General features: G+C 51.3%; 5 protein-coding genes across 5 annotated transcripts; 3 read left to right on the top strand and 2 right to left on the bottom strand.

Annotated features, from left to right (window-relative positions):
- Positions 1–9,143: 9,143 nt before the first annotated feature.
- Positions 9,144–9,427, bottom strand: J4E90_005761 (uncharacterized protein; the record flags this gene model as incomplete). The annotated part of the gene is made up of 1 exon (XM_051435313.1): positions 9,144–9,427. A coding segment is annotated over one exon (284 nt), but the record flags the coding sequence as incomplete, so codon positions are not given.
- Positions 9,428–16,298: 6,871 nt separating this feature from the next.
- Positions 16,299–17,660, bottom strand: J4E90_005760 (uncharacterized protein; the record flags this gene model as incomplete). Its single annotated transcript, XM_051435312.1, has 2 exons — positions 16,299–17,372; positions 17,514–17,660. 2 exons carry the CDS (start codon positions 17,658–17,660, stop codon positions 16,299–16,301), a joined length of 1,221 nt encoding a protein of 406 aa, XP_051291336.1.
- A 232-nt stretch (positions 17,661–17,892) lies between these two features.
- On the top strand, positions 17,893–18,660 carry NOP16 (Nucleolar protein 16; the record flags this gene model as incomplete). Its single annotated transcript, XM_051435311.1, has 2 exons — positions 17,893–18,014; positions 18,057–18,660. The coding sequence occupies 2 exons, from the start codon at positions 17,893–17,895 to the stop codon at positions 18,658–18,660; spliced, it is 726 nt and encodes a 241-aa protein (XP_051291335.1).
- A 1,820-nt stretch (positions 18,661–20,480) lies between these two features.
- Positions 20,481–21,951, top strand: J4E90_005758 (uncharacterized protein; the record flags this gene model as incomplete). The annotated part of the gene is made up of 5 exons (XM_051435310.1): positions 20,481–20,489; positions 20,537–21,000; positions 21,047–21,116; positions 21,169–21,407; positions 21,459–21,951. The coding sequence occupies 5 exons, from the start codon at positions 20,481–20,483 to the stop codon at positions 21,949–21,951; spliced, it is 1,275 nt and encodes a 424-aa protein (XP_051291334.1).
- Positions 21,952–22,884: 933 nt separating this feature from the next.
- On the top strand, positions 22,885–24,880 carry J4E90_005757 (uncharacterized protein; the record flags this gene model as incomplete). Its single annotated transcript, XM_051435309.1, has 4 exons — positions 22,885–23,102; positions 23,161–23,291; positions 23,341–24,075; positions 24,126–24,880. The coding sequence occupies 4 exons, from the start codon at positions 22,885–22,887 to the stop codon at positions 24,878–24,880; spliced, it is 1,839 nt and encodes a 612-aa protein (XP_051291333.1).
- Positions 24,881–24,904: the final 24 nt, after the last annotated feature.

Here is a 24,904-nt window from a genome sequence, read left to right as displayed (position 1 = left end):
CTTGGGTAGTTTGGTCTCGTCTATTCGCGCACGGAGTGGCATACGCGACTTCAATCAAGCTCCACGACTGGGCGGAATAAGGTAACACAACGCGATTCGATGCGAGAAAAGGTTCCAGGTATCCAAACGCATCGACCAGGTAATTGCTCATGAGCGTGGGGCTCGGCAACCCTGCATCTACCGATGATATGGCCATGTACCCATCGCTCTCAGTAACTTCACCCAGGCGAGATGGAGCCGATGACCGAGGGTGCAAGCGCGAGTCGTGGCGCTGAGGGCCTGCAGGTGCTGGTCGCCTCTCCCGGCATGTCCCCTCCGTGGGGTGGAGTCGTATCATGACGAAGTGGATCGGCGTATCTGCCGGTTAAAGGGTGTTGACGCGTGATGCGAGGTCATTGGGGACGCGAAGTATAGGTCGTAGCTGCCCCACATAATGCTAACTTCCCCGCCTTGTACCTACCCCGCAACTTTCACCCCAACTGCACTTGTCCATTTCCAGTGCATTCTGTCCCGAATGTGACACAGATGCTGTGGAAACAGCAGGAAATGCGCGTGCAGTCTCGATGCTTACGGATGGCAGTCGCTGTGGTGGACGAGCTCAGTCCCAGGGAGAGCGAGAGCGAGACTTACGCACTCCCCTTGATAAGATTCTGAGACTCAGACTGTTACTTCTTGTATATATCAAGAGCTAAAATGTCGACCCTGACACATTCTGAATGGGACGAGAAGACGGGCGGTCTTGAAGTCGCGAAAGCTTTCGCCAAGCAAATTCATGGCAAGAATGGTAGGACGTCCATGTGCTTACGCTGTTGAAAGCTGATGTTGACCTAAAAAAGTACTCATCACCGGTGTATCCCCTGAAAGCATCGGCTCGTCCATAGCCCTCTCGGTCGCCTCCCAAAATCCAGCGCTCCTCGTTTTCGCCTCACGCACCAAGTCCAAACTAGAAGAGGTCGTAAAGAGCATCCAGGATGTCTATCCAGACGTCTTAGTCAAAGTAGTCCTTCTTGACTTGATGTCTCAAGAATCTGTCAAGACTGCTGCAAAAGAAGTGTCACAATTGACGAGCCGCTTGGATCTGATCATCAACAATGCTGGTATCATGACAACGGCGCGTCAAACTACCAAAGAAGGCCTCGAAGGTCAATTTGGCGCCAACCATATTGGCCACTTCCTCTTGACCAACCTGCTCATGCCTCAGCTTCTGGCCTCAGCTTCCTCTTCAGATGAAGGTACCACCCGCGTCATCAACCTCACTTCTGCTGGTCATCGGTTGAGCCCTGTTCGATTCTCTGATTACAACTGGGAGAAGAGCGAAGACGAGATACCCGAAGAAGAGAGGCACGTGCAGCTTCCTCCGAAGTTTGCGAAGGGCGCAGATGATGGATACAACGGGTGGCTGGCCTATGGACAGGCGAAGACGGCGAACATGCTGTTTTCAGTGGGTTTAAACGAGAAGTACAAAGTAAAGGGTGTGAGAAGTTATGCTGTGCATCCCGGATGTGAGTAACTCGCTGCGCAAGCCTTTTGAGTGCGTGGTTTCAAAATTGCTGACGAGCTTAGCAATCTGGACTGGTCTCAGTCGAAATCTGGACGCGGATGGCGAGGCTGCGATCCGAAGTGTTAGTCCGTTCTGGAAGAACCTTGATCAGGGTGCTGCGACGGTATTGGTTGCGGCGCTAGACCCAGCATTGGACGGTAAGTGAAGGTTCAGTCCGCAAAACTCAACACTGACAACGTACTAGAATCAAAGGGTATCATGCTGTCTGACTGTCAAATGTGTGATGCGATGCCATACGCGACTGATCCGAAGTTGGCCGAGCGACTGTGGACGTTGAGTGAGAAGCTGGTGCAGAACAGCTTCAAGTTGTGAGGTAAAGCGATGGTCAACGAAGTAAGAGATCAGGTGCAATGACAAAGTGAAGCGCTACCTAAGTATGGTCGAAAATTGTGGCCAGTAGTGGTTGAGGAAAAGAATCACTGCATAACAACCGTTTCGCGTTTTCTGTCAATGTCCTTGAATATGCAGAGGTGTTTGTTTGTTGCGGTATTCGTACCTAGTGGCTTGGTAGTACTCCACCACCACTGTCCGATAAGATAAGCGTGCACGTTCCACCGCGTCTTGCCCTGATGTCACAATCCAAGACGGACACGCCCGAGCATCGTCACTTCAAGTACGGCCCTCAACTAGCACAAAAACGCGTCCTCATTCTCCCATAGATAGTTCGTGGCCTTCGCAGCCATGTAAGTTCGTGTCCGCGTGGTTTCTCTTGCAGCAATAGACTCGGATTATTTGACGATCTCGAAAGCTATGTGCAGCTACAATTGACCACGTACTTGATGTGAGCGATTCACGATGGTAAGCGCGTGTTAAGGTCATGGCAGATACTTTTGCTGGAATGTCGGTCGATGCAGAAAGGCGAACAGCATCGAATATGCGAGAGGTATGTTGGAGCATATCGCATTTCTGCTAGATTCTGACCCGAAGATTAAACTAGAGAACAGATGATATCACTGCGTGATAGCACAGAAGCAATACCGTTAAACAACACGATCCGAGAACCTATCCCGACCGTCTGACAGGCCATGACCTACCGATTCGAGCCCCATATCCTACACGTCCTACACACCAGCAGCTGCGCGATGCCCACGGGTTGTAAGCAGCTTGCTGAAGTCGATCACACAAGCAGACTCGGACCACGGCAAAAACCAACACCAAATCAAGGACGAAGACGAGAACGAAGGCGAACACGGACATGAAGAAGCGCTTGTCGCAGGCACTTGAGTACATCTAGCCAGTGATCGATTCGAACATGCATGCAAAACCGGAAAGCAGTAACAATGACAGGCCAAACGGAGGGGCTAGGAAGCGCAGGCAAAGGGACAGCGGACAAAGCGCTATCGAAAACACTCCACGATCGCTTGCGAAAGACAGCTTAGTCCCACCGGACGACAGAGTCTTCCAAAGCGAAACTCGCATTCAACGGCTTTGAGCTACTCTTCACTATTCTCTTCGTCTCCCTTTTGCCTTTTACGGGGTTGCTTTCCTGCGATCGGTTTCCTCCTCTTTCTTGCAAACGTATCTCCAATTCCCAGCACTTGTTCGAGGTTCGACATTCTCAGTGGTCCAAAGTCTCTGCTGTCCCTTACCGTCGGGTGGCTTACCAGATACGCATTGATCTCGGCCCTCAATGTTGCTAGATCTGGCCGATGCTCTTGCTCCCAGTTCACGCAGCGCGCAACCAACGACCTCAGGTCTTCCGAGTATTTGCTCAGTGCCGGAAAGCCCAAACCTTCAAACGGCTTCGCTCCGGTCTCGTCTAGTCGCCCATGATCCGCTTCGCCAATGTTCACGTTTTGCGGCATGTCCTCCGAGTAATGCAGTTCGCGCTGTGGACCAGCGACAGAACGATTGGCAATCATGTACCAGATTGCTGCTCCGATGCTCCAGATATCTGTCTTCTCATTCAAAGGTGTCAAGTCAGGCGGAGTACCTCGTACAAGTTGTTGCTCCTGATGCGATTAGCACGAGTTATTCTGGGTGTCTCGATACCGAGCAGATTTGGCTTACGGGAGGGTACTTGAAACTGGTGTGGCTGAGCACGTACTCCTGAGGGTTGTCTGAGGGTCTCACTGCGGGATCACTTTGCTCCAGATCATACATTGCCATACCAAAGTCGCTCAAGACACAGTTTGGATAAGCATCGTCAGCCGCTGGCTCCAAGAAGATGTTGCTCAACGAGACATCGAGATGCGTGATTGGTGGCCAAGCTGACTCCGCTGTCGCGGGATCTTTCGATCCCGTTTGGAGGACCAGGCATGCATCAACAAGCTGCGACAGTACATGCCAGACCAAGCTCTCTGGTACGACTTTGAGTCGCTCAATTTTATCCGTCGCTTGTCCTCTTTTCCATCGGTCAAAGTGCTCTTTCAATCCCTGGAATAAATCGCCACCTTCACAGAAGTCCAGGTACAGTTTGAAGCGGCGCTGCTGCATCATCAATCTGTACCCTAAATGCCTCAACAAGTTATCATAGCCCGAGGTATCAGCGCCAGCGGCGGGTCGATTCGCGTCAATACGCTCATGTATGCGAATTTCACGCGGAAGATAATCTCTCCAATACGCTGGATCCCGCCATTTCCAGTTATGTGGGCGGACTTCTTTAACGACCATTCTGGCCGTCACGATGTTGTTGTCGTCGACTGCGCACCACAAACCTGCACATCCAAAAGTGCCTGCACCTAGAAACTTCCCGCCTATCCACCTTCTTCTGTCGCCATATGGATCATGGGTATCATCCATCCAGTTTTCACCGTTCTCGGGCTCTTCTTTAGACTTGATGGCTTTTATGGTCATGCCTAAGGTCGCATCATCTGGCTCCGCATCCGACGGCTTAGGTGGCCAGAAGTCGAAGGGATATCGATTTACCGGCCGTGGTGGCGGTACTGTAACGGCATGAACAGGCGCTGCAACAGGGCCTGCAACGACCACAGCGGGCGGTGGCACAATCATCGCAAGCGCACCGAATCCCGCTGGAGCATTCACCCACGCTGGCTCCGTTCCTCCCAACCCATCACGATACGGCGGCATACTCTTGTTTGTGCGCACGAACGTGACGTCGCTCGCATTGAACGGGTTATCTGGTATGGGGTTTGGTGTTGGCAGACCAAATAATTCTCGTCGCCCGATTCGCGCGTTGTAGTAATCGCGGACGATTCGACTACCATACCATAACGTGGTGACCGTGTTGTTTTGCTCGGCGCGGCTCCATGTGACTGTCGAGGCATTGGTGGGGAAGTAGGCTTCGCAGTCGCGTTTGAAGTAGGGGAGACCGGACTTATAGGGTGGTGGCTTCCGTGGCATTGGTGGATGTGCTAGAACAACTTGTCATTCGATCTGTTTCCCAAAAGGCTATATCGGTAAGGTGCGTTCAGGACTACAACGGCCGAACAAAGAGATGCAAACTTCCTGTTGCGGCACTTATGCTGACGCCGGGAGATGGCTGATGCGGAAGGACAAAGACATGGATACAAGCACGTATTTACAGATAGGTTATTGGATATCGTGAAGCCGTTGCCATAGCTATGGGCGCATACAGATTTCAAAGTCGCGCATCGATCTGCCAAGACTAAAGCCGTGTCTAATTCATAGGTTGCCCAATCGCGAATTCCAAATCTCGAACGACCTCTAGCGACTCCATATTCCGATCATTCGCAACATCCGGGTGCGTCGTAAGGAAATCATCGATCCTATTCCTCATCTCCAATAACGTCGGCCGTTCACTCGATTGCCATGTCAGACACGCCAACGCCAATAGCTTCAGATTCTCGCTGTAACGTTTGAAAGTAGGAAAGAAATCCATGTCATTCCATGGGTCATCCTCTGGGTCGGTGTAGGTTCTCAGGTCGCCATGTTCGCCGGCGAAAGGTACAGCTGCGTCAAACTTCTCGACAAAGCGACATGGCCCTTGGCCGAGAGGGGGGTACAAACCATTGCTGAGTAGTGAGTAAAGTACTGCACCGCTAGAGTTGCAGTTAGTAAAGTTCGAACGGGTATTCCATGGTGGTGTACGTACATCTGCCATACATCTGTCTTTTCGTCTAGGGGTACTACCCCACCGCTTTCTGCTGCGTCATCAACTACAAACTGGTGTTCCTGCTTCTGATTAGCTTCGTAAGAATATACGGATAGTAGCCTTGTTACTCACAGGCGCATATCGTGGGTCTGCCGTTTCCCTGACATACTCAGATGGGTTGTCAGTTGCAGGAGCACCCATGTCCGTAAACGAGAGGCCGAAGTCTGCCAAGACAAACGTTGGGTACTGGGCCGGTTAGCGCACACGATCTCCAACGTAATCTATGGAGGTTGGTCACAGACCTCATTCTCGTTCTCCTGAGCCGCTGGCTTGATGAAGATGTTGTCGAGTCTTATATCGCAGTGTTTGATCGGTTTCCACTCAGGTGTGGTGTTCTGCACACCTCCAATACTGACCTGGCCGAAATGCAGGATCTGACACGTTTGAACGAGCGAGCTAGCGATTCTCCAGATAAGGCTTTCGGGTATCTTCTCCAACAATCCTGCTTCTCCGGACTCCCCTTCCGAGTTACGGTAGCAACGAAACTCCTCGTCCCATTCGGTGTCAAGCCATGGCTGGTCACCTTGGTAAGCATAAACTATCTTATTCAATCTGTTGCAGTGCTTCTCTAAAGCATGCCAAAGATCGCCGCCTTCGTAGTAGTCAAAGAAAATGCGATAACGCCGCTGGGTCATCATCAAGCGGCACCCATGATGTCTAACCAGAGTTTTGTAAGCAGAATCAGCAGGCTCATCGGCGTTATCAGACACCACGCGGCCGTCATCGACTAGCTGGTGCATGCGGATCTCGCATGGCAACTGCTCTCGCCAAAGGCAAGGGTCACGCCAATGAGACTTGTCAAGCCTCGCTTCTTTGATAACCATCCGCTGTTCTTTGTCAGCACGCTCTCTCAAACCTGAGTAATGATCCTATGCCTGAAGTCACATACCCTTGATATGTTACCTTGGGCATCACTTTGACACCACAATCCCGCACAGCCATAGGCGCCAGCGCCGAGAAATCTCTTATTCTCCCAGTTTTGCTCATCTCGAATTGGCCAAAAGAACGGCTTTGTCGTCACCCACTCTAGTCTGGCGTTATCCTCCATAACGTCATCCTTGATGGCCTCGATCGTAATCTCCGGACGGATAGAAGCGTCTTCTGGATCTGCGTCCCACGGCCTGTTGGGCCAAAAGCTGCAAGGGTAGGGTTGAACTGGAGGAGCTGCCGGAGGAGCTGCAATGACAAGAGGCGCAACTCCAGGTAGCTGTCTCGTTCTCTTTGCGGTGTCTACATCATTTTGGGTCCATGGTGCGGCTGGCACCTGATGTTGTCGCTGCATAGGATACTCAAACTTCTTCCCAACCCTTCGAAGGAAATAGTTTTGAATGATTATGTCTCCATGCCACAAGGTCAGAGCAGTCAATCTCACATCGTCTAATAGAGTAAGCTACCATCTCAGCATGCCCATTTTTGAAGGCTTACCTCCTGACCATCTTGGTCGGTGAGTCCGACACCATGTCTCGAAAGTTCTCTTAAAGTAAGGTTGCCCGGTTTTGTACGGTGGCCCTTTCGTCATGATGCCGTGTAAGGTGTTTTAAGACTTCCGAAGCTATAGTGTAGTCCAGAAGTGGCTTCGTAGGGTACATCTAGCTATTGAGAATTCGCATCTTGAATCTACATCAGCTTCTATACAGTTTGCCATATCTATGGAACCAAACATGGGCCTTCGGCACATGTTGCGCTGTACCTGCTTTGTGTATGTCTTCTGCCGTTGGGATCAATGATGAGTAACAATGAAACAAACCGACAAAGGCCAACGTGAGGCTGCGTGCAGAAATCAAGCACACAAAGAATACCAACTATTTGCTCAATCATTGCTTCACGGTTTTACCCACTGTTAACCTTATGTGACCTCTAGCTTTGTTCACGCTCTAAACATATACGATAAAGGATCGTAGATGAGTACTGTTGATCTCCTTTCGGATGCGCGTCAAACTGTCTGCACATCCTCAAAGAAGCCGAGATGCAGTAGCAATGGCCGGAGTACTAGGGTGGCGTTGGCCGTGTTATCTGGCGATTTTGGACGGATACGCATAGGGGTGTTTGACTCAAGCTTGTGTAGTTGGTCTTTTCCTCCACGTCCCTACACCACTTGGGTGAAGTATCTATGTCCAGACACCCTGAGAATATCGTGCATAGCAGGCACGCTGTGACCTAAAAGAATGATGCCTAATATGGGTATTGACTAGTCTCTATGCTTTTACCTAGATGTCAACATGTGCATCTTAGGTCGGCCCAGCCATGGGTTTGTTCATTCCGTTGGCCCGTAACCAAGGCAGTATCGCGCGAATTTGCATGAAGGTGACTGTCTCGCGGAGAGGTTATCGATCGCATACGCCAGTTTGTGTAGCGGCTTCGGTTGGGTATCGCGCATCGAGACGGCGGGGATTTGGGTATCTCGCGGTTTGCCGAAGGTTATTCGTGGGCCTGTTGCGCTATGACGTTAACATTAGGACAGTGGAATAGGACAGTGGAATAATGAACCATTACCCTGAATGAAAAGTCAAGCTAGAAGATCTCCAACCCGGTAGGGTAGCTGGTACGCAACATTATCTGGTCAGATGTAGTGGGACATTACGCGTTTGACGTATGCGGACGCTGCTGTCGACTGACCAGCCTGTCCCAAATATAACATATGGTGTCGTGTGGCATACGACTGAGGCTTCATCGCTTCAAGGGTCGCGTAATCTCTCGAAGTTCTGTGATAGGCGCGCCACGCAGACTGCTACGGCCTGCGCGTAGCATTTCGCGTGGTTTGGAGCATCGCGTCGGCGAGAAGCTGGCGAAAGGTTAGCGGACCAACTATATGTTGCGTCTCCCGAGGGTAGCGAATCGCAAGACCAGAGAGTATCAACTGAGATGTCGCAATGTGTACACAGCTGCGTGAGGTATGAAAGGCGGGCTTGGTGTGGGAAAGAACGCGCCGCGACGCGTGACGCAATTGAGCCCCACCCATGTCGATCAATTCCAGCCCCAGTGGCATTCATGGACCAGTGGCCTCTGCTAGCCAACACGATACATACACCGTTTATGTACACCACAGCGATGCCTTATCGGTTGCTCTATCCGCGCAGCCTCGTGACGAACTCTCGGTGACCCTGCTAGCTATTCGAAATCTCGTAAGGTGGTAACGATACTAGAGGTATCAACGCACGGTAAATTTACTCAAGAAGTGGGCACAGGATCCGTGTTCAATTAGGTATGAAAACATTATTACAAGATCTGACATAATGAATGTGTTAAGGAAACCCACAATCTGTAATCTTGGAGCTCTTCAACCAGTGAAGCTTGGCTACAAATTACATGCCTCGACGACCATACACACCCCATGTGCCTCGTTACCTTCCATCAGAAATATCAACAAGCAATTTTTATTGCTTGCCCCGTGAGCGACCGTTCTGCTTGAGGTGGTAGGCTAGTCGAATTAGAATATAGATGGGCAACAGATAAGAGATTGGACTTGCTTGACTTGCTTGTTGACATCTCTGTTTTCCAACCACTGCACTACGTCCCGCCACTGCTGCTGGCCTTCGAGGTTTCAGTGGCGCTCTTGTCTTTGTTCTTGTTGTCCTCTTCGGTCTGCTTTTTGGCTTCATCCTCTTTCTTTTCGGCTTCTGCCTTCTCTCTTTTAATCCTGTTGTATTCCCGAGCCTCGTGCTCAATGAAGTAATCGAACTCCTTCCTCGCAGGCCGTGCGGACGACGTGTTGATGTTGATGTGACGTGTTATTTCGGTTGAATAGCTGTTTTGAAGGATATGTTTGTGAAGTAGACGGAAGTAATGGTATGCTGAAGATTGTTGTTGTGCATCCATACTGGTGTTGATGCGCCTCCGTTTTATACCCAGCATGACTCCACGAAATAACTGTTGACTCCAGTGAGAGACCGATGAATGTGTTGATCATGATCAGTCAAAGGCATGGGCACGTCGATCGTGCGACGCGAATACATGTTGGTTTCCCAGCGTTCAGAAAGCTGTCATACTGCTGAGAGTCAAAGATAAGCATGCCAAATATCTCTGTTAGTGATACGGGGATGATGCATGTGTTTGAGCATATAATATATGCGTGCCACGAACGCGAGCTGTCTCTTTTGTGCTATGCTTTGACTCTTTGCGTCATCATAGTTAGTGATATTACGCGCGAGATATAGTCGATGCGCTAGGCGAGGTATCGAACGGTGAGAGAGACAATGACGGGGTTCACCCAGTGGCCTATGAGCCTCTCACGGATTATCTCGAAGACTGGTACTATAGATACAGTTAAAGGTACAGTCACGATGGTTCAATCAGCTGCCGTGAATCAGAAATAAGACTCATCGTATACCTAGTTGTTGGAAGATCGCGTGCTCACGCCGATTTGAAAGAAGGGATCAGAGTATTCGACAGGCACCAGGCACACGAAGCATCTTCACCCATTTTGCCGCTGCGCTTCTCCTATCGTTTGCATTATACTTCTGGACTGAAGTACGTTCTGCAGCCAGGGTAGTTCTTCGTCTCTTTCTCGAGGAATTTGCTAGTTGCCTTCCCCATGAAAGCTCATGCCTCCATACACCTTTCGGGCGTTGGAACGCTCGCACGTTTCGCCGGGGTGCAAAGCAACGCTGTATTTGAAACAGCTGAGATAGCCACATGCTGCGCAGATGAAGACTCTATATCTTCTGTGTGCCGCAGCTGGCCGAAAGAGTACTCTAGAAGGTTGCAATAGCGGAAGTTGAAAGGGTTGCGCAGGAAAGTCTGGAGCGTCATTTTATCGTAGCTCCAGATGTTAGTAACGGAGAAGAAGTGGAAAGGCGATGGCTTACCGGTCAAACAGTTCAGCGGGCGCAAATTCATGGACGTCTTCAAGGTCGCACACCGTGAACAAAGCCGCCGATGGACAAAGGACATGAACGACAGCTGTATTTCACATTTCGACGTTCGGTCACTAGCCGATGCACTCCTGGCATATGTTGGGGGCATGCTCTCACTTCCGTACGTGGGTGCAATCCTTTAGCGAGCGCATTACCGCACATGCGATACATATCTGGTCCGGAGACTTTGCTGCGTAGATGGCGAGGACGCCAGAGAAGCTCAAGTGCTAGATGGCTCCTTGAAGGGCGCGTAAGTATTGTTTTCGGTCATCTCGCGAGTGTCCTTGGGGATTGACCGGCTGGCCGGGTTTTGCATCCGCCTTGCTAACCTATGTCGAAGAATCAAGGGGTTTGAGAGATGCGCCATCGATCATACGATTGACAAGTGCGCGATCAAGTGTATACATGCCCAGATTCAGCGCGCGTGAATATGAAAGGGGATATGCTTTGGTTATTTTTCACTGACAAGCTGCCAATATAAGCTGACGCAAAATATTTCGCTCGCTTATGATATAAGAATAAGGATCTGATGGGTGGTGGCAACTAATGGAACATGGGTGAAGGTCCTAGATTCATGACCGTGTGGCAGCACAGTAGCAGCCGCCAGAAAGAGACAACACCCGAGAACAAAACTCACGCTAAGATCGCATGAAAATTATTGCACAAGATGAATGCCGTGCATGCTTTTGTGCTCCTTGGTCTTTTCGCAGACCTTGAACCAAATGAGACCACCAGCGAGATCTGCTGCGCTCAACTCTCAGGAGGTCCACTGAGCAGAATGCATTTTGGTATTACGACCACGATTAAACCCACTCCTCGTCGTCGTCAGCGTGATAATTGGGCAGCCGTGAAGAATGGTGTCGGCATGACTCAGCATGCGCCGAGTTACCGATACCGCTGATGCCTTGCACGCCTTTGTATGGAGCTCGACACCTGTAGCAGAACTGAAAAGCGCATCCCGGCCGACGACCTTTGAAAGTTAGCATGAACCGAGAAACCGAGCATGTTAATATGCTTACAAGTAATATGATCGCATCCTTCTGTCTTCTGAATCTGCGTTCCACAGCCCGGACACTCCACTGAAGACTTCCCAACTTCGGCGACACTTGCTTCTTCTTGTTCTCTTCTGATGCGTACTTCTTCGTCTCGTGCCTCGCGTTCAAATCTCTCGCGTTCAATTCGCTCGATGTATTTCGTGCATACTTCATTCTCGTGAAACGGTATGACGGGGTTGTGGGCAGTACACATGCGATATCCGCAAGCGGCGCAGCTGAAGATCGGGCCTTCTACCCCAGTGTCGTGAATCTGGCCCGATGGGCAGCCTTCAGCAAGGCAATACATGAAGCTTTTGTTGGTGCTGAGGTAGCTTTCCATGGAAAGCTCGTCGAACCTGTTCAATAACGTAAGCAAGTGTGAAACTACCACTTCTGATGAGTTTGGGTGTCTTACCGAGTGAAAACGTCTCGTGGCGCGTGTTTACGAACGTCTGCATGCGTCACTGTGTTGGTGCAACCGCTTGACGGACAAGTGACGCTTTCCTCGCTTGCCATCCGCTGGTTCAACCACTGAATGAAGCATTCTTGACAGATATCATGATCGTGATCGCATCCTTCAAGGCTTGGAAACCCTTTTACGGGGACAGAGTCTGCGCAGGAACTGCACTCCCTCTCGTTAGACTGCTGCGTAAAGGTGGAGTTGTGAGGCTCATTTGCACTCTTCCCGATAACTGTTCTCGCTTTTTCTTTTCCTATATCTCTTTGCTCAATGCTGGGATTCTTAATTTTACCGATGAGTTCAGAGTTCGAGCTGCCGTGTTGTATGAGACCTTCGGCGTCTGGATCCGACCAACCCAAATCCAAGCCGAAGAGCCCATCGAAGAATGCCCTGGTGGACGGCGATTCATCGGACAATGCGATACTGTTTTTCCGCGGTGTTGTCTTTGAAGGTACTGTCCTGGGAAACCTGCGGAACTCTACATTCGGCTTGACTACTTTTGCTAGTTTCTTCTTTTGTTTCTTTGCGGATGTATTTGTAGTTGAGTCAATGGTAGAGGAGGCTGGCGTTAGCAGCCGCTTTCGATTTGACGCTGCCGTCTTCATCTTGTCCCGACAGCTTTGGCAGTTCTTCCAGTAGTTCTTCGTGGTCTTCTGCTTGTCCCTGATGGTAAGATCGCTCTTGCAGATAGTACATTTGGGTGGTAGGTCTGGCGCTGCGGTCATCGTGAAAGGGTCGGCCATGCTGCCAGTACCGGAACCTGAGGTTGTCATCGTGTTTGTGTATCTTAGTATGGCTGGAATTGAGCTGTTGTGAGGCTGCTACTCAAGATACAGGTCAAGGAAGGTTGGCTTTCTGGACGGCGAAAGTGAGGTTAGGGATTATGGTAGGTCGAAAGGTACAAAGATCCTTTTGTAGGTCTACATCTTAGTAGCAGGTGAGTTAGAAGCCCATCCAAGTTATCGTGCTGAGGCCATATGATGGTGATATAAGAATAAAGCGGTGAGGGTGTCGCTAACGATGCTAGTAGAGGTGTTGGAACCGTACGGTGTGCATTCTGCTACTGAAGGTGAAGTTATCATGTGCACGAATACGATAATGCAGAGGACCAGCAGAGACCAGATTCGCAGAATCAGTATATAGGATGTCCCACCACTCGCAAAGCCAGCTTCCAGATGCGCACTTCTCACAAACGATGTGACCATGCCCGCAGCACTTTCGACTTCCATGACCGAAAAGGATCTCGAGGCAAAGTACCAGAATCCTCCTATCGTCGAAGTGACGAACTAACTTTAGGTAGTTCTCCAGCGTCAGCAGTAAATGATACCTGAGTTCAACGCAGGCTGCAATCGCGATGATGTGCCGTCAACAGTCCATCCGCTCCATCAATTGCTTCAACTGTTGATCGCTATACCGAGAGCGTAATATAGGTCTCAATCCTGCAATACTGCTCGTATCGAGCAAGATGGCGGCTTGATTGCTTCCCGCGATCACATTTCCGGAAGCAACGGTGGAGAATGTGTGTGCGCTCTTGGCTCGGACCGTCGCGCTGCCACGCGCCCGAAGCGAAGGCCAACTGCTTGAGCGCACATGTCTTTCATATTGGCGGTATTGGGCACTTGATGTATCGATGCCGTACCGATGAATGTTGATGCAGAGACGGCATGAAGCGATGATGAGAGATGGTGTTGCAGTAGACCCTGACGTCACGCGCTACGAATCGCACTAAGCGCGAAAAGACGCGCTGCGTCCTCCGCGGGAAGGACAAGCATTGAACACCACTACAGCGCGTGTATTTCATGGTATCGCTAACTTGTTAAGAATCACCTCGGTAGGGGATTGGACATCATGCCCCACTCGTCTGTGTATGGCATGGAACAATTACCCGGAACTTCATTCTCAATCTCATCGTGATGTTTACGGCGATGCCGAAGACCTAAAATGCTTGCTAATTACAACATGGGAAATTGCAGAACGGGAGAGCTGTGGAGATGCCGAGTCTGAAATCCGAGGCGTAAACACAGGCAGGTTGTTGAGTATATGTGATGTTGGTATTCTTCTTATGTCCTCTGCTGAGCAGGCGTATTCGCTTCTCGCAGCTCCTGTGCTGTATTGTTACATATGAAAGGTGATGGACATGCCTATATCTGTCCAATCTCTTCTCTGGCACGGATCCCTAGCAATGTGTCAAGCCACACTTTTCGCCTCGCTTCCTCAAGTCCATTTCCCTCCCATCCCAGACCATCACCCTATATCACATCACCACAGTAACCCAGCCCCCACCTCTCGACGTTCCAGCAACGTGATGGCCTGAAACACAAGATTACTGAGATGACATTCCCGTTCTTCCTCGGCCGCGGTTCACGAGATCACTGAGCTCATGAGTGGCCGTGCAGTGCCGTTCTAGCCGGTCATCCCCTGCGCCTCAGTCTTGGCGTACCCGCCCTGCACCGCCTCTTCACTGTTCCAGCCTCTTGGCTCATCTTTCTTTGGAGCATGCATGCGGGGTGTGATGTTTGTGTCGTTGTACAGGGCGATGGAGGTTCTCATGTAAATAATTGTTTGTATTTTGTTGATGTGGATAGCTCATTCATGTTGTGACGATTTGAGGGATGTTTGTGGATGTTGCGCCTTCTTGCATGTCTCTTGGTATTCGACCAAGCATTCGTCTGCGCAACTTTCATATTGTGCTGTCACAGAGAGAGTTTCGCGGTCCATGTGTTGTTTCCTGCATTCGTCCAGGCAGGGTGCGGCGGCGAGGTATACGGCACAGCAGTGCGGCGTTCCGACTTCTTTTGTGCAAAAGGTACTCGTCGATTGTGGGCGAAGCGTGTTCGTGAGAGATGATATGAAGTCCTCGGTGGCGTGTGTATATTTCGGTACTAGTTGGTAGAAGAAGATCGGTATGCATAGCAGGATCAGGAGTGTGGGTAGGATCGCTCGGTATCGTGGCGTATATCTGCATTGGGGTCGGATAGTCGTGTGCATTTCGTTCTGCGAAAAGATCTTCTTGTCGCACGCCAACTCTTTCATCACGTCGTGAAGTCTGATAGATAGATCTCAAGTGGAGGCCGGATGCCTGTGCCTTTTGTACACAAGTATAGTCGCGATTCGCAAGTCGTCGTAGTACCAACACCCCAAACACTGAGAACGAGAAGTCGGTCAAGGAGAAATGTGGGATCTAGCACATTATAAGTCTGACAGCGGCATGACAACCATGCGGCCCATATGTATGACAGAGGCGGCGGTTACTCGGCAGCCACTTCGCGCTCGTCAAGACGGTAAGGCGGCAACGCTAGTGTGCAAGTGTGGCTTAGTGACCAAACTGGTATGCTCCAAGATCACTCGTTGCACGCCTTACCCCAATTGTGCAGAAGATGAATCAGCTAGCCAATCGAGAGTCGTTCGTGCAAGCACAACTACGCCTAATCGCACGACGAACACCCCCAAATGAACGTGCAGCTGACTGCCTGGTGTGGTTATGCAAGATAAGCGCGAGCTGAAACTGTGCACTGATCAGTCTTGGGCGGAAGCCATATCTCACAACGCACAGCCACGACCGCTGCGGCGGTCTTGATCCTGGCATAGTGGGAATAACCTTTGGGGGGACAAGCCCGTAATCCGGGGAAGTTTGGGCCCTGGGCGTGTTCAGCCGTGCAATGTTCGGAGCTGGATACGTAGCCCGTCAGCACTACAATCTTGGAGAGAACACACACGGGCCTTCTGTGTAAGCAGCCGATTCCAGCTACCTTTTGCGAGAAGTACTCTAAATGCGCCATAGTGATGGTGAGTAGAATTTGATACATGTGTGCCAAACCTACGTGGTGGTAGAATTCGTTTCCAATGAGTCGTTGATAATGCGCCGGAATATGAGTTATGAGCAAGGCCTGGACCCAGTATTTGTGAAAAAGACCGAAGAGAGCAAGCGACGTTAGGATGAGTTCGCAAAAGAGTTGGTGTACTGAAGAGCAATGCTGATCTCACGATGCGCCCAGAAGGGGAAGTTTGCCAGACTGAAAGGCGCCATTGGGATTGTACGTTGGCAACTCTGGCGCATTTACAAGATACGAGTTTGATCGGCGCCGGCTTATGCCCGCCGTGCGCTGTCGAGGTCAAATTCTAAGCTCTATCGGTTTGAAATTGCGCCATGCATGCCAACCTCGCAGATCGTCTAATACACAATGGTGGAAGCTACGGCATTCTGAGAACAGAAATTCTCGGAGCGGCCGCCAAGCTACCTACTCGTGAGAGAATCTAATTCCATGAAATGCTACGGAAGTCAGCATTAAACCACAATAAGGGATGGCGAAACTTACTACAGCATGATACCGGCGCCAGTGAACATGGCGGCGAATTGCATCAGAGTCTTCCTGAGCTCTTGGCCTTTGTTCGGACCGGTCTCGAGGAGTTCAGGAATTACAGCAACAGTGCCAACATAGAGGAAAGTACCAGCAGTAAATGGTAGTAGCATGTCACCCCACTGCAGACTAGTGCCCATAATACCAGGACCTTGGATGTCAGCAGAGGCGGAGCTGCCTCCAAATTCTTGGACAGCAATGCCAATGCAAGTTCCTAAGAAAGCGCCGACAGCGGTAACGAATTGAGCCCCCATAGCGGCTCGCTTGCTGAAGCCAGACTGTATGAGGAGAGCGAAGTCGCCGACCTCGTGAGGGATCTCATGGAAGAAGACAGCCACAGTCGTAGTAGCACCAATCGTAGGCGAGGCGTAGAATGAGGAGCTGAGCGCCAGACCGTCGGTGATGTTGTGGGTGAAGTCTGCAATGAGGTTGAGGTAACCACCAAGCTTGACACTGGCGTTGATCTCTTTCTCTGCTGTCTCTACGACAGACGATGTGCCATTTGTGCCAGATTTCCTGGAGCGCACACCATCTTTGGAGCTGCCGACGTCGACGCCTGTTGTCTTCGCGGAAGCCTCAACTTTGTCGTGCGAGTGCCCATGCGAGTGGTCGTGTCCGCCCCGGCCTCCCGTCGCAATTCGAAGTCCCTTGTCCATGGCCACGAAGGTGATGAAGCCGACCATGATAGCTACGCCCAGCAACAGGTTCTTGTTGGGTTCGACCATGACGAACTTGACCGAGTCGTGCTCTTCCTCGCCCAAGAAGATCTCAGGGAGCAGGTGGAAGAGAGTATCACCCAACAGGCCGCCTACAGCGAATGCGACCATGACGGAGAGCGAGGAGGGGTCGATGTTGGGCGGGCATAGTGCGAGGAGGAAGTTTGGTGGGCCCGAGATGTAGAGCGTCGCTAGCAGGGCATTGACTGCAGGGCTGCCAGGGAACAGGAAGGCAAAGATCTGGGAGGTGAGGGAGGACGTAGTCGGGTTCGAGGCTGCCTTGTGCTGGTTGAGAGCCTGCACAAGAGGACACTCCTAGCTGGTGTCAGTACCGCCATGAGCACGCGACATCAGGGTATCTCGGACGATATCCAATGTCAAAAGAATGCACTATCCTCTATACGATCGAGAGGATGGCAAAAGAGGATTAGTGAGGTTGACGAGTAAAAGGCGTACCTGCAATTGCTCTTCGATCTCATGGGCGCTCAGGTTGCCTACTGGCACGCCGGTCTCGCCCTTGACGGCTGCAGCTGCCACGTTCCATCCCAGCACCCCGAGGAAGATTGCCAAGGACAGCAAGGTCCGGTTGCGCCGTGACACCATAATGACGCGTGAATTGGTCGGATGCAATATACAGACCCTGATATTGGGTCGTGGGGTTGATGCTTCAGGGGTCTGTCATCATGGAAACTGGCCTGCTCGTGGGTACCTAGCCCGCCCGCTATCGATAACGCTAACGGAAAGTTCGCCAAAACTTTTGGAAGTTGCGACCGGCGCCTCTGCAACACCAGAGACAATACACTGATACTCTCGCAATCCTCCACAACAATACAAAATGGGTCGCGAACTCCAGAAGAAGAAGAACCGGTCGTCCATTCCCAAGAAGCGCAAGAATGGACCCTCCAAGAAGAAGATTCTGCAAAACCCCATCATAGCGAAGCACTGGTACGACACAATGTGCTTGCCTCTGCGTTACCGATCAGACTGACACAATCGCAGGAACCAAAAAGAGACATTATCGCAAAATTACCGCCGTCTCGGTCTGACAGCGCGCCTCAATCACGCAACCGGTGGCACAGAGAAGACGATTGCCCTTCTCGGCCTCAACGATGAGAAATCTTCGCGCGCCGACACCGTCGCCAACAGCACAGCAGACGCCCTCAACATCGTTTCAAAAGCCAAGAAGCCCGAGAACATCGCAATCGAGGAGATCGAAGTCGAGCGCGATCCCGAGACAGGCGCTATCCTCAACGTAACAGGCACACTCGACAAGAAGGACAACCCGCTGAACGACCCCCTCAATGAGATCGAAGATGACAACGAGGAGATGGAGTGGAACGGCTTCTCTATGGTACCAGAGCGACCTGAAGAGGCCGAGAACCCAGTCATCCGGGAACTTGAAGAGGCAGCCATGAACGGCGCGAGGAAGGCACCCCGCGGACAGAGCCAAAGGGAGCAGGAGTGGGTAGAGCGATTAGTAAACAAGTACGGGGAGGACTACGGAAAGATGGCGAGAGACCGGAAGCTCAACCCCATGCAGCAGACCGCTGCGGACATCAAGAAGAGGGTCGCCAAGTGGCAGAAGGCGCAGAACAAGGCATAGGATTGCGACTTATGTATGCATAGCAGGTGTTGTGGCGTTTCTGGGCACATTTGTCGCACTCAAAATTCGAATACCAAACATCAGTCTCGGCTTTGATCGGACTACGAACGACCGTGCTCTCCATCGTTCAAGGCGTTTTGTGTTGGACGGGTGATGGCTCGTGCTCATCTCTCAGCGGTTACTGGACCCTGCCCAGGTGAACTGCACCTACCCCACGAGTGCTGAACTTGCAAATTCATGCAGCAACATCACCACATGCACATAGTGGATACTCTCATATTGGGTAGACTGACTGCGATCGCGTCTAGGCATGTGTCGGACGAAGCGAACGAAATGCGCAACAGACTGGTACACTCGGCGGGCAAAAGAGACCGAGAGGCATCCTCTTTCCCTCCATCCGGAAGTTACCGTCGGCTCAATCGCATGGACTAGACGAGAGAATGGATCTCAAGAGAACTTCAACAACATACCGCTCGCACAGCTCGGAGACGGTTCCTTTACCAGATTTCATCGGAGAAGACCGTTTCACTGACCACCCGCGCGCCCACGAACCAACAAGTAACCCAAGTCACCCCTCCTCAAACCCCAGAAAGCGCTGCCCACAGATGTTACGTGAGCCCGAGGTACTCACAACTGATAGGTCTTCAGTACGACCCTTTGCCACCCGCCGCGGAACCCAGCGGAATACCAGGATGTATCTCACTAAGCGTTTCTGGAACAGCAGAATGCTTCCAGAAGTAAGCTCAGCAGCACTCATGCTTGTTTCCAACGAGGAATGACGTCGAACGCCATGACTCAAGTATTTCGGATGGTCAGATTGCGCAATGAACGAAGTTGAGCGTCTTTCACGCAGAGCTCTCGCTTAACACTACCTCATGCTCCAGTGCTTAAGCACTACTTGTATCTATCAGCGAAGAGACATCAATCAATTACGACGCACTATTGGTCACATTGGAAGTGTTGCTGGCTCCAGATTGAATCCCACCAAACGGTCATCAGTCTCGTGATACGTCCTCGACCGAACCGCGAGGATTACTCTCATCCGCCCTGATCCGCCCCACAGTTCTCTCCAAGATCTTTCGATCTTTGGTCAGTCTCTGCATGATCTCGTGCCCATGGGGCAAATGGGGTTCCGTCAGCATGGAAGCTCAAGGTTCCGTTGCCGAATATGAGTCGATTTTATAAGAGAGGTTGTGTTACCTCAGAATGCTTACTATCTCAGCATTCCTGCCTCACTCTGTTGATGAAAACGCATCTCGACGATGGACAAGATCAAGATGAAGTTACCAAACCCTGTCAGAGACTGGCGACGCAAAAGCTCCGTTGAGCAGACATCGCAAAATGTCGGCGAACATGCTGGCTACGATAATACCCCACTTCCGAGGTTGACATGGAAGAGTTTCTGGATGGGTATGTTGGTGTCAATGGGAGGATTTGTCTTCGGGTGAGCAGCGTCCAACAAAATCACCTTCGCTCCTGCTTAATCTTCTAGCTATGACACTGGTCAGATCTCTGGGTTCCTTGGTATGGTCGACTTCCTTCGACGCTTCGGTCAGAGACATGCAGATGGCACGCCATACTTCTCCAACGTACGATCTGGACTCATCGTAGGTCTACTGTCTATTGGTACATTGTTTGGTGCTTTGATTGCGGCACCAATCGCAGACAAGATTGGGCGGAAGATGAGCATCATATGGTGGTGTGGTATCTTCTCTGTGGGCATCATTGTCCAGATTGCTGCCACAGATGAGTGGTATCAGGTCATGATGGGCAGGTTCGTTGCCGGTCTCGGTGTTGGTGCACTCAGCCTACTCGTACCCATGTACCAAGTACGATCCTCACACAAACAGCAAATGTCCATCACTGACAGATACAGGCGGAGACAGCACCTCGACATATCCGCGGAGCCTTGATTTCCACCTACCAACTCTTCATCACATTCGGAATCTTCCTGGCCGCAGTCTTCAATTACGCTGCGGAACGCCACCAATCCGGTAAAGCCGCATCCTGGCAGATCACCCTCGGTCTCTCCTTCGTACCTGCCGCTATCCTCGCGGTAGGTATCTTGGGCTTTTCCGAAACACCTCGGTTCAACTACCGTCATGGTAAGATTGACCAGGCCACCGCAACCATGTCGAAAGTATATGGGGTACCAACCAACCATCAGAGCATTCAGCTAGAGCTTGAGGAGATGAGGGTCAAGCTCGAAGCCGAAAGCAAGCTTACCAACGGACCCATACAAGAATGGTTGGGTATGTGGATGGCGCCGAAGATGGCATACAGGTTGGCAATTGGCATGGGCTTGCAGATGTTTCAACAGTTGACAGGCGCCAACTACTTGTAAGCAGCTGATCACCCCCAGTGAGCACATGCTGACATCGCAAAGCTTCTACTACGGTACCGTAGTCTTTGCCGGCACTGGTATCAAGAACTCGTTCGTTACGCAGATGATCTTGGTAAGCATTCTTCTTCCGTAAGGCGACCCATAACAGTGTTGACCTTCTGTAGAACGGTATCAACTTCGGCGTCACCTTCTACGGCCTCTATATTGTCGAGCACTACGGTCGTCGCAAGTCGCTCATTGCCGGCTCATGCTGGATGTTCATCTGCTTCCTCATTTTCGCTTCTGTCGGTCACTTCGCCCTTGATCGCGACAATCCAGAGAACACCGAAAGCGCAGCCACGGCAATGATTTGCTTTGCTTGTTTCTTCATCTTCGGTTTTGCGACAACGTGGGGTCCAATGATGTGAGTTTCGCGCCGATTCCCAGTATGCTACGTCAAACTGACAACGTCTAGCTGGACAATCTGCGGAGAGTTATACCCCAGCCGCTATCGCGCGAAAGCCATGGCTCTATCAACGGCATCGAACTGGCTGTGGAACTTCCTTCTCGCATTCTTCACGCCCTTCATCACTGGTGCCATAGATTTCCGCTATGGCTACGTCTTCGCCGGGACAAACATCCTAGGTGGTCTCATCGTATACTTCTTCGTCATCGAAGGCAAAGGGCGCACACTCGAGGAAATTGATACCATGTACCTGATGGGCGTCAAGCCATGGGAAAGCGCAAAATGGGTCGTTCCCAGCCTGGAAGAGATGAGCGGAGATATGAGGGTTAAGCTCGAATCCGCAAACCCGGAGTTGGCGCTTAGGAAAGAGACTAACGGAGGGACGGCTGATGACAGTGCTAGTGTGAGGCACGAAGAGAATGGCGAGGCGATTCGCGGGAGTGAGGCTATGAGGGACGGGAGTGAAGAGGGGTTGAGGGAGAAATCCGAGGTCGAGCCGTAGTGAGCTTGTTGCAGATGCGGTGGTCGCTCGGTTGGCCTGGGTGAAGCAGGTTGATCCATAACTGTTCGTTACTCCCGCTCATACTTTGATGCTCGTAATTATTTCTTTCGTCTGCTGATGTGAAGGGTTTTGCGCCGCGGCATGCACCCGTTGAGATCGTTCTCGCAAAGCTAGACGCGCTCTGTAAGTCGCGCCACGTGCACGCGTCGGGATTTGCAGCAGGCTTCATCCCAGCCTCCTCAACATCCATCCCACAATCGTCAGCGCAACTTCATTTTGACTAACACAAGTCTCATCTCTGTGCTGGCAGCATCCGCAAAGGAAGGTGTCATCGGAAAGAGACATGATTCGTATCCAGTTAGCCTCGTGCGGCGTTGCACTGCGCTGAGATCGCGACGAAACCCCATTCGGCGCTGACAGCTGCAGTGTGAACGACGTAGCAGTGCCGAAAAGTTTATGAGGTGAGCGCATCGGCGTGACCGACCGCCAGCATCGACTTATTCAGGCCACCCCAAGCAGAAAATTTGTTCGCGGTTCAGCATTGACGTAACACGGGAACTCCAAGACACCACAATTCCACGCCAAGAAGCATCCAACGCCCGGAACGGATCAGATTAGATCTGCCTTATCGCTAGTAGCAGGCTATTAAACCCAAGCATGTGGTCCTCGGGCAAGCCATGGTGTCATTGCACAGACCCGCGGACTTCCTCGTGGTACTGTCGCGTGGGTGTGTGCCTCTCGCCATGCCACCACTGCACTTGGCGAGGAATAAGTGTACCAATAGCACGACACGGCAGCCCAGCCGCCTGCGCGCATCAGCAATGTTGCGACGCAGGGCCGATCAGATAAAGTAGTTCCCTCCGCCGTGCCGTTATCTTGGATGCATCTCGCATACTGCAACTTCGACATTCTCCTACGGAATTGGAATCGGTCATGCGCCATTCATTGAGGCCTGGAGAGGCGACAAGCCCGACCGATGTTGTTCACAACGAGACTGATCGCGGCAACTTCGGCAAGGATATCGACTACAACCGCGAGCGCTCGCCAAGCGATGATACTTCGAGCGAGCACTCAGCTCAGGCTGGTGTGAAGCGCATTGAAGCTGTGAGCAAGGCGTGGACGAAGACTTCGCTCATCGTCGCCTACGTCACGTACGTCATCACGATCGCTTTTAATTAGAAAGGTTTCTCTAGACTAACTCCAGTCCAGACTTTTACTTATCGCCAATGTTACATCCCTCGAGATCCAGGTCACTAGTCTCTTAACGCCATATGCCACGAGTGCCTTTGCTCTGCATTCACTCGTCTCCACAATCTATGTAGTGCAGGGTGTCGTAGCCGGTACGTTCCTCGTTCCGCCATACTCAGCACAGCGACTAACTATCTCCAGCGGTCATCAAACCGCCAATGGGAAAGATTGCCGATGTCTTTGGACGTCTTGAATCGTTTACCATCACCATCTTCCTCTACACGATCGGGTATTGTATGCAGGCTGGATCCAACAATGTACAAACTTTCGCCGGAGCGCAGATCTTCTGGGCCGCCGGTTTCAACGGTCTGGGTGTTTTGCAACAGATCTTCGTCGCTGATACTACGGATCTACTAAATCGCGCTCTTTTCTCCACCTTGTTCGACGTGCCCTTTCTCTGGACTACATTTGCTGGAGCAGAAGTAGGAGAAGCGATCCTGAACAATACTACCTGGAGATGGGGATATGGTATCTGGGCTATCATTCTTCCGGTTTGCTTTATCCCACTGGCTGTTAGTCTCTTTATGAACCAGCGACGTGCAAAGAGATTGGGTTTTGATGTCCCTAGTCCATTCCACGGGCACAACACACTCCAGGTCCTGAAGAACATTTGGATCGACATAGACGGATCTGGCCTGTTATTGTTCGCGGCAGCCATAGCACTCATTTTGCTGCCACTTACACTGGCTCCAGGCGCAAGTGGTGGGTGGAGTAATGGAAGTATGATCGCCATGCTAGTCATCGGCGGCGTACTGCTTCTTGCGTTCCCACTGTGGGAGACGAGCAAAAAGTTAGCACCAAAGGCATTCTTCCCACCAAACCTCTTCAAAGAAAGAACGATCATCGCCGGTGTCTTGATCGCATTTTTCTACTTCAGTAAGCATCATGCAAACAATACTATGGCTCGATGCTAACGGATGAAACAGTGGCATTTTACATGTCGGTCTTCCCATACTTCAGCTCTTACCTCCAGATTGTCCAGGGCCAATCTCCTTCCACAGCCGGATACATCACACGAACCTTCACCTTCGCTTCGACCGTCTCATCAATTGTAGTATCACTTCTCATCAAGTACACAGCGCACTACAAGTACTACACAACCTTGGGCGCAGCCATCTACCTAATGGGCATGGGTCTTATGTTGGCATACCGGACCGAGGACGCTTCTACTGGTACCCTCGTCGGCACCCAAATCGCCATTGGAATAGGTGGAGGCTTCCTGAACGTCCCTGTCCAACTCGCTGTCCAAGCATCAGCCTCCCATCAACAAGTCGCAGCCGCCACAACAGTCTGGCTAACCATCTTGGAAGTCGGTGGGGCAGTAGGATCAGCCATCTCAGGTGCCATATGGTCGACCTACATCCCCGCCAAACTGCAGCAGTACCTGCCCGCGGAGAACTTGGCAGATTATTCGACCATCTACGGTAGCCTCTTAGTCGCAGCAGATTACGCTACCTACCCTGCTGGATCCCCCGTCCGTATTGCTATCAATCGGGCGTATCAAGAGACGATGCGGTACCTACTCATTGGAGCTCTTTGCTGCGCAGCGCCTATCGTGCCGTTGACGTTTTGTCTCAAGAACTACAAGTTGGATCAGATGGATCAGAAGGTTGTTGGTAACGTCATCGGTAGTGCTGAGAAGAGGGAGAAAGCGAAGAGTTGGCGATTCTGGAAGCGGTAGACACGTGTGTTGATAGTCCACTTG

The sequence above is a fragment of the Alternaria incomplexa genome (assembly GCF_024043165.1).
Source record: "Alternaria incomplexa strain BMP 0042 chromosome Unknown scaffold_7, whole genome shotgun sequence".
NCBI classification, from domain to species: Eukaryota; Fungi; Ascomycota; class Dothideomycetes; order Pleosporales; family Pleosporaceae; genus Alternaria; species Alternaria incomplexa.
This window is presented reverse-complemented; position numbering and strand designations above follow the sequence as displayed.